The 9,660-nt window shown below is 35.4% G+C and overlaps 1 protein-coding gene across 1 annotated transcript; it reads right to left on the reverse strand.

The window, feature by feature from the left end:
- Positions 1–438: 438 nt before the first annotated feature.
- Positions 439–9,324, reverse strand: LOC132162576 (co-chaperone protein p23-2). Its single transcript, XM_059572833.1, has 6 exons — positions 9,173–9,324; positions 7,244–7,427; positions 5,686–5,845; positions 2,957–2,991; positions 2,809–2,854; positions 439–826 (listed from the first exon to the last, which is right to left on the reverse strand). Exons 1-6 carry the CDS (start codon positions 9,175–9,177, stop codon positions 792–794), a joined length of 465 nt encoding a protein of 154 aa, XP_059428816.1. The 5' UTR covers positions 9,178–9,324; the 3' UTR covers positions 439–791.
- Positions 9,325–9,660: the final 336 nt, after the last annotated feature.

Genomic DNA, 9,660 nt, shown 5'->3' on the forward strand with positions numbered 1-9,660 from the left:
CGGGAAAAAACGGCCACATCTGTACTATTACCCTAAAAGGACTAGTGAATTTGGAGCTTCCCTAGAATTTTTTACAAAATCCAGTTTCACTTAGTAACTAGGCAACGTGGGACTTAGTACTCATAATTATTTTTATAAACCACTCATTCTATGTGGACTACTCATCTTCCCAATATCGGGTGTTACAGTTTCACACCCCATACTTATTGAAGTTAAACTCAACAAAAATCACACCATCTTCTCATAAAGAAAACTAACCAAATTCACCCCCAAGTTACCATAGTAGCAAAATATCTGCAAGAACGAGTAGCACTCTGAAGCCAATAAATGAAGATCCTAGGAGGTCTTCAGAAATAAATTCTAAAGCTTCTTGAAACATACCCTACCCTGCTAAATATTCTAGTCTATAAAACATAAATAGTGGAGATGACCATAAGATTGAAATAGCAATCTATGTAAGTTCATCTATTTTCATCAGTTGGCATAAAAGATCTAAGCACATTATCCTTACTTCTAAACTGATAAAAGAATATCAGAAACCACACAATGAGCCCTTAGAACGCCATAAAGAAGTAACCAGACAAACCTGGTCAGACAACCAAGCATACAGGCCCATGCAATCAAAAGTAACTCAGAAAATCAAAGGTCCGACTACTTTTTGAGCATGAGTTCAATCAGATGTACACAAACACGAGTCATGGTCACTAACCTTTCCCTCATTTACCTATTTCTAAGAAGAGTGGTTGGAACATAAAAACCTGCTCCATGTTACATGTCAGTACTCACAGTTGCTAGTTTCCTCTTGCCTTTTCCAAGTCGGGAAGATCTGCCAATGCAATACCTTCCATGTTAGTTAGAGTGGAGGAGGTAAAGAACAAGAGAAAGGAAAAAAAAAAAAAAAAAAAGACAAATATGTTTATTGTAAAGAAAATTAAAGAACAAAAAACAGAAAACAGAAAAAGGACGTATGCATACATGAATGAAGCAAAAATAGTGATAGCCTACACATTTAATATTGATACCCAATGATTTGTTCAAAAATGCATTCAATTAGCAACTTTCTAAAATGCATTAAACAAGTTTCTACTTTCATAGGAAAATGGATTGACTGAAACTTAAAAGAGCAAATACCTGAGAGAAAGTTCTTGTAGTTCTACAGAAACAAAGACCCATTCCCTTAAAATATACAGACAATGAAATACCCCCCAGCCCCTTCACTTTTGTATTGCTTAGAATATATATATATATAGACACACACACACACAATGAAATAACTCAATTAAAAACATGGATTTCATGGTTTACACCATTAAAAGCGTAAGGCACCCCCAGGCCCCAAGTACACAGAAAGTATATAAGAGAAGCTACCTAGCTAGTTGGGGAGAAAAGAACAAGAATATCAAACCATTGATTTCATGGTTTACATATAAAATATAAAAGGATAATTTTAAAATTAATCTTATAAAAGACTAATGGAAAATTCTAAAATTATTCCTTAGGTTTGCGCTCTATTACCACTCAGTTCTCTGGTTTCCAATTTCAACAACCAATTCCGTGAGTTTTTACTCATTTTCCAAATCATTCCTTCCATCATCACCTTTTCCTTCAAATAATTAATGGATATGTGACCACTTGTACAAAAAGCCACATCAAAACTACCACCTCACTGCACTTGTCCAACCAGCAACATCAAATTTGTTGAAAAAGTTTTTTTTTATTAGTTCCATAAAGAAAAGAAAAAAGAAAAAGAAGCAACTGAAGCAACAATCTCGCCCCTACCATAAGCAAAATCAAGAAATTCTTGAAAGCCCACAGAATTCACAACATCAAGGTTGGGACTCCCTCCTCAATGGGCGTCCTAGAATCTTCATTTCCACCAAATGGCACGTTCCAGTCTGATATTGCGGGCTGGGTCATAAAATCCATGTTGCAGTTCTTAAACTGGACCAATTCCTTGGATGTGTACCCATATTTCCCTTCGTCCTCCGTCCCTGTCAATATCAAATTAGACTACACTCTATTTGAGGCCAAGAATATGACCTACACAGATTGGGTTCGGGTCTCACCTACACCAACCTCTTTGACCAAATGGTGGATGTTGTGATTTTCCTATGAAAATAGTCGAACACCCGGATATCCAGATCTTTATCACCAGAACTTGTTGGCCCAACAGTGACGATATTGACCAAATCGGATGCAATATTCACAACACTACCACCTATAGTCGCAATGTGGTAAATAAGTTCATTTCCAAACTGCCAGTTAGGAAACTGGCTTGGCCAGGTATCTGGATCTTCTTCTTCTTCTTCTCCTTCTTCTTCTATCTTTCTTTCTGCTTTTTTTTTTTCTTCATTTATTTTATTTTATTTTTTCTTGTGTATTTTAATTCCTTTATCCTTTATGGGCATAGGATTTTTTTTTTTTTTTTTTTTTTTTTACCCTTTTAACAAATTTAGAGTGATTGGTTGGCTACATGGCAATGAGGTGATAGCTCTAATGTGGCTTAGTGCACACGTGGCAACATTTCCATTAATTATTTGGAACAAAAGGAGATGGAATGAGCAGCATAAAAAAGAGGCAAAAGCAACAGAGTTAATTGTTGAAATTAGAAACCCAAGCAACGATTTGTAATTGAGTGAAAACCCATGGAGTAGTAACTTAAAAATTTTCCAAAATGAAAACAGAAGAAATTTTCACATTGCATAAAACAGAAAATAATTTTCTAAGCATACATGAAATGCAACCAAGTTATTTCAAAATGCAATACAATATAATATTCTCATAAAAGGGATTAAGTTTAAGACTCACAGAGCATTCCTTCGTCATCAGTGCTTCCATCATCTTGACCAACATGCTGCAAAAGAACAAAATTTGTGGTACATGATCAAGTGATGAAGCGTAAAGTTTAGTCACTGCATTACTCATTCTTTACAGTAAATAGAAGGAATCAAATTACCGCAGCAGCAGCATCATCATCTGAGGCCAAATCAGCTGCAAAAGACCACAAAAAATTCAGTCTTAGCACAAGTAAACTACTCTCTGCGTCAGCCAAATTCTAATTTAGCTTTGATGCAACACCGTTAGTCTGAAGCAAACAATAGAACAGTCTAAATGACAGAATACCATTTACTAGAAATTTTTAAGGCACTTGATGCTGAACTGAAGATTCAATCGAAAGAAAACAATATAGTAGCGTGGATATTTTATCATGCAACGTTCTAAGGCTTATTTTCCACACGAGATTTTTTTATGCGAAAGAGTATAACAGAAACAGCAACGGGAGAAGTTCCAGAGGATACTGGCATGGATCTTGTCCAAATTTCCAACCCAAACTAGTACTTTTATCATCGGCTCGACTTGTCAAACTTATTTAAGGTAAGAAAATTGAAAGTTTCTGAAATTTTAATAAATAAGAGAAATTTATGGTCATAGAAAGGGCAGGGAAAGCCCATGCACCAAGAGAGAGAGAGAGAGCAAAGTAGTAAAGGAAAGCCTAGTGGGCCCTATCCTAAAAGGTAATCCATAGATGAAAAGTTGAAGTACAAAATTCTTTGACAATACATCTCAAAGAAATTCAATGTTGCCTCTTGTAGATACGTACAAAGATGCAAAGCAATAAGAAATAATGATCAGATACTTCTGCTATGCTTATTTTCAGCCTTAAGCCACCACGTACAGATGCGCTTCATAATCTTAGCATCACCGAATACATGCAGAAACAAGAGAAGGCAAGATAAATCTTTACCTACCCAGATAGGCCCTTTCATTGGCTGCATAGATCTATAGTTATTTGAGAAGATAGTCACAAGCAAGTTATTTGTCCATTTGAGCAGCGTTTTATGCCACCGCATGCTTTTCTTTTTCTTTTTTTTTTTTTGCTTTTCACCATCCTTACTTTCATGGTTTTCTTCTTGTACAGTTGTTTTCTCTCGAGAACTTAACCTCCATGTAAATTATATTTTCCTTTCTTTTAAAAAAATTAAAGTCTATTTGAGACACACGGATTCATTACTCTCGATCTGTAATTCACACAAGAAGCAAAAGTAAGGGGGGAAAAAACAGGGTGAAGGATGGGGGAGTGAGAGATCAGCCTTCATCTGTGGGTCTAAGTAGGGGAAAGACTGCAAAAAGTACAATTGATGAGAGTTCAGAGGAAATAGTTGTAAGGTTTTCTTAACGTAAAGGTAAAGCAGTCATAAAAAATCAGGCTATCAACATACGATGACATAAAATGTCTTGTGAGATGTCCTTTTTTGCCCCCCTCTTAAATTTAACCAAAACACAATTTTTCCCATAGATGAGTTCTTCCAACAATACATGTAGTTGTCACCAATTTGTTGAAAATAAATCAATGGAACCAGCCCCTTGTAATTAAGGTTTAGTTGAGTTGAATTGACCTGAATACAATTTTTTCAACAGTACCATGGTTACTCAAAAAGCGAGTTAGAGAAGGGTGCAAAGCATTGTAACAGACAAGGTCCCGGAGACATTTGTAATTAAACAATTCAACATAACTCGGAGACAAGGTGCAGCACCATGGCAAAAACAGGGAAGAGATTTGGTATGCCGGCTAAACAGTTGGTGCATGCAATTTATAAGAGAATAAGAAAGAAACATATGATGGCACCAGACTATTAAAACAGATAAAACTCATATTGCACGAAAATGTTGTAAATGCTATCCTACTATGCAAGGCAAAACCACCTCAGTGAAGCATGAAAAAAAAAAAAAAAAAAATCATCCAGGTCAGAAGCAGCCCATGATTGCAATGTACATTTGGAGTTATGCAAATATTCCAAGATTGAATTGCAAGGGAAATGCACTCTTGTCTTTTGTAAGTGGTCATGCCAATGTACACTTCAATAGACATTGTAGTGGTGCAATTTAGGAGGTAATTCCTTTGTGTTTAATGTGATGTCTTTAAAGAAATGAATGCACTTTTGAAGGATGTAAATCTCCCATAATGAGATCGATTTTGTTATTGAGATCTCTTTACGATTGAAAGCAGCTACTAATACATTTTCTTTCTCTGAATTATCGCAGTTCTTCAATCTTTAGAATTTTAGATACGAGATTTGCTTGGGTGTTTCTCTTGCATACCTCCTCAATGCACCTTTCCAATGAAATTTTTTGTCTATAAAATTACTCGAAGATTGAAAACACATGTACACAAGAGAAAGGGGGGAGGGCAAACCATACCCCAAAAAAAAAAAAAAAAGAAGGAAGAAAATCTGTATCGATGTATCCAGCTAAAAACAAAGGCATGGAGAACTCATAAATTGAGCTTAGTTCGGAAAGACCACTTTAATATCCAAATAAATTTGATCACCACCTCACAAAATCAAGGACAAGATAAAACTATCATAAAAGAAAATTACAGATTTCCCTGCCAATGATCTCTAACTCAAATAGCACCCAAGCTTATTCCCCCCAACCAAAAAAAAAATAAAAATAAATCGATAATACTCCACCCATGTGAAATCGTGAATAAAAATCAAGTCAGAATCCTTAAAATATACAAAAAATAAAATACAAAAATAAAAAAACAGAAGAAAACAGAAGAAAACCACAACACATGCGTGCAGTCATTGAAAAATGCTCATATCCAAGTGCATAAACATTGTCAGACATGGAAAATGTTCATATCATAAAACTGAACACCCAGAAACTGTTATCTGAACTTACAAGTTGACTCTTCCTCATCCTCGTCGCACCATTTGTTCCAATCAACCTTAAGGTAAGGAGCAGGCTTTACTTCCGACTTTAATAGTCCTTTCCACCAACCTTTCTGCTCTTTCTGGATTGAGCACATGATGTTCCTTAACCCAACTTTAGTTTTACAGCCCTGCACCATTAGAGTAAAAAACTCAATGCATCTAGAAACCTCCACTACTTTCATAAGTTGAATTGGAAAGAACTTGGAACATCACAACTAGAAAATGGCCATCATTATAGATGCTGCTGTTCTGAAAAAGTAAAATACTGTTCATGACTTGAAGTCTCTAATGAGCTAACATTCATTTCCCATAGTTAAGCAAAAGGAAAGTCAAATTCATCAAATGATCTACAATCTACATATCATACAAGAAAATTACATTTGTAAAGTACACGCCTTAATCATTGGATGCCAAATGGCCACAAATTCTTAGACAAGTAAGAGTTTTTAATTCTAAAATAGAAAGCATGTATAGCTTCATTAATGCAATAAAAACCACCAGCTTTAATAAGCTACAACATTTAATTATTTTGGCCAAACTCCAAGCACTTGACATACTACTGTGTTTGAACAGCACCATAGGCACTTTATGTGTTCCATTTTAGATGCTTAAATGGCACTTAGACAATTTTGGAAAATCAAAAGCTAGTCTAACTGTGCTGTTGAAAGGTTAACAGCCAATGCAACATAGTTGCTTCATGGTAAAACCTGAGGTGACAGATGGTAGTGATGTAGTTGCAAACTGATTGATGGCTGAGGGACAGTATGGTGTAAGTGCCACAGCAACCATGAAGGAAGAGGTGGTACAGCAGAGAAAAAAGAGATAAGGTTGATGGGAAGAGATGCAATCCATGGTTGCAAAAAAAGTTTAAAGAAGGTACTTAATGGTGGGTTATGTGTGAACAATATTTTTAGTGATACTGACAACCTGAAGATAAAAAAAAATTATAAATTATAAAAATTATAAATAAATAAATAAAAAAATAAAAAATAAAAAAATAAAAAAAAATAAAAAAGAAAAAGGAGGGTCATATCATGCTTAATTTTGATCAGAGGAAAAGAAAAAAAATCAAACAAAGTATTAATTGAAGCTTCCTTCACTATAGTATAGATATCTGTTTGGACAAGGCACTTATGTTCTATGAATATAGTTTTCAAATTGCATAACTTCAATACTCTACAAACTTGATTTTCTCAGGAAACCGATGATATAATTACCAAACATTGTTTTCACACAAGCATACTACTTATCAAAAAAAGAAAATCACACAAACATTTAGGGGCAGACAGAAAGGAGGTGAGAAATTTTAAATAATCTAACCCCAAAGGGTAGTACAATCATCTCTAAGCCACGCCTTATGAAACATAGGTTATTGGTTCAAATATCTACCTCCACCTCCCCTTGGAGCCAAACTCACTCATCCAAACAAAAATATTTAAAATAATTTACTAATAGGTAGGCCATATAAACTGAATAATGGTCAAAACAAATTATGATGAAAATAACCAAGTGAAAAGCACTCTCACCTCAGGTACTATTGGGCCATACAATTCCAAGCTGAAGTCAAACGATTCTCCTTGCACCCCTTGAGCAGAGAAACTGAACAAGCCCTGAGGCTCACACTTCACAGAAACGTCTTTTGCATCAGGTAGAGCAATGGTCAGATAAACCTTATCAGAGCGCTGAGCCCAAAGAACCTCCGGATGGCGACTGCATTGAAGAATTATAATCAATTTTATATTTCACTAACAACTTCGTCAAATCGCTTTTTAGTTGGACCGAGGCGCATAATATCTCTCAATTTTCTAATTTTCTGAATTTGTAGATTTTTGCTTTTATTTTAGCATGTAAGGGGGACTTTCTTTGTATACTTTCCATGTACTAGGGTTGAGCCCCTCTGCGCTTTTCCATGAAATAAATTAATAAAATAAAAAGAGTTAATGATTGCATTTGATACTTCACCACTATTAAATCAGATTTATAAAAAAAGGAAGTGGTCTCTTACATTTTTCACAACCTTACATTTCAATCCAGAGTTACTGGATACCTCTACCCACCATAGGAACCATGAAAAGGATCACATCTCCCAATTGATGATATTTCTAAGTTCCAATTCACCATAACCTACCATGTATGTTCATCTTTGTTGAACAAATACGAGAAATTCAACTAAAACTTTATAAGAGAAATTATAATATATGTTTTTTTTTTTGATAAGTAGAAATTATAATATATGTGGAAGATAAAGAGAAGAAAAATAGCGATAAAGACCTATCATTTTGTAAATTTAAGTCTTTATTCATACATACCGATATAATAGAGTATGTGCATATATATTTATATTTGTATCTACATATATGCATGTCAATCCCACGAGCCTCTTTTCCATTCTCATACGATCACGGCGGGAGAGCAAGTCAAAATAGAAATTATTGGTCACTAAGGCATATTCTCAAAATACCTATATCTACAGCTGTGGCAACAAGCGCATGATTGGGTAATATGCCAATTTGTCCACTGTTAGTAGATAAAATGATTTATAATACCAAAGCAAACCCAATTAAACGTTTTGATGTAGAGCATGAGCCCAAATAGTGAACCAACAAAGCCTAGCCCCCAACGTACAGTGTATCAAGTTTAAGAGCCTACAATGTTCCTGTACAAGCAGCACAAACCCAAAGATACCACGTTCGGTGGTACCAGGTAAAGTAGCCATATGTTTTAAATCTATTGGTCCATTATCAGGTGCTAATTGAGATGCAACGTCAACCTATCTTAACCAAGAAAACAACACAGACAATACTGTTAATATCCCACGACAACATTACAATGCCGCAAACAAGGCAATGTAGCCTTCTGCACAGCATCTAGAACATCAAAATAATGCTTCCCGATCACAATGCTTTTTGTTATTAAAACCCCTCAGCACATCACTAATTTCTCCTCCTTTAGCTTTCTTTCTACAGTTGCTTAGCCTCCCCCTCTGGTTCTAATTCGGTTTGGTCATATCCCCCCAAAGAATTCAACAAATTAAATTCTCCCTCAATTGCATTGTCTACAATGTCGTCTAAATCCTCCATTATTCCCACCCAGCCCCCACCATTTACCACAAAATCCCTTCTCTGCAGTAGCTGCTTTTCCAAGAATCAAGGGTTCGAAATTCCCTTCATGACTTCTTTTGAAAACCCACATTTTCGTTTTCCCAATGCACTTTTCCACAACCCACATCCCATATGCCGAAATTTCCCACAAAAAAAAACCGATCAATCGGCCTTTCCCTTGCACCAAATAGCTTCAAATTAGGCACCCAATGAACCCAAAAAGATTAATAAAAAAAAAATGGGGAATTTCAGCAGACCCGTCAAATTTGCAAAATAAGTTCCAACAAACATCAAATTTTGGTAAACCTATATGAGAAAGAACATAAGGTTTTACAGGTTCAGATATGGGCGTACCTCATTTAGGCTCGAGAGTGAAGGCAGAATCGTAGGCCGTCTAAGAAAAGAATGAAGACGAGAGAACTCCAGAGAGGTACGAGTGGCCTCTTGAGTCTTGACGTACTTCAAACCTCAGCTTCAAGTCATCCACGGCCAAAGGGGTCAATTTTTGTCAACAAAAGTTATTCCCTCTTTTACCGATTCTCGAGAATGTTATGTTGGTGCTTTTTTTTCCGACTTTTTTGCTTTTTTGTTTTTTATGTGGTGCTTGTCTTTTCATTTTATTCGGTCATTTTGCCTTTTTGCTTTTTTGCTTTTTTTTTTTTTTTTTTCGTCAATTTTTTCTCATAAAAGAAAAATGTTGAAGACTCCAATTAAGGCTGTACAAGCTTGCGGTTAGTGGTTATTCATTAAAATTGCTAACTGTAATTGCATAATGCGGTTATTAAATTTTAATAACCGCAACCACTTATCTTAGGTGGTTAGCGGTTATTTTATAACCAACG

This window comes from Corylus avellana, chromosome ca9 (assembly GCF_901000735.1).
Source record: "Corylus avellana chromosome ca9, CavTom2PMs-1.0".
Taxonomy (NCBI): Eukaryota; Viridiplantae; Streptophyta; class Magnoliopsida; order Fagales; family Betulaceae; genus Corylus; species Corylus avellana.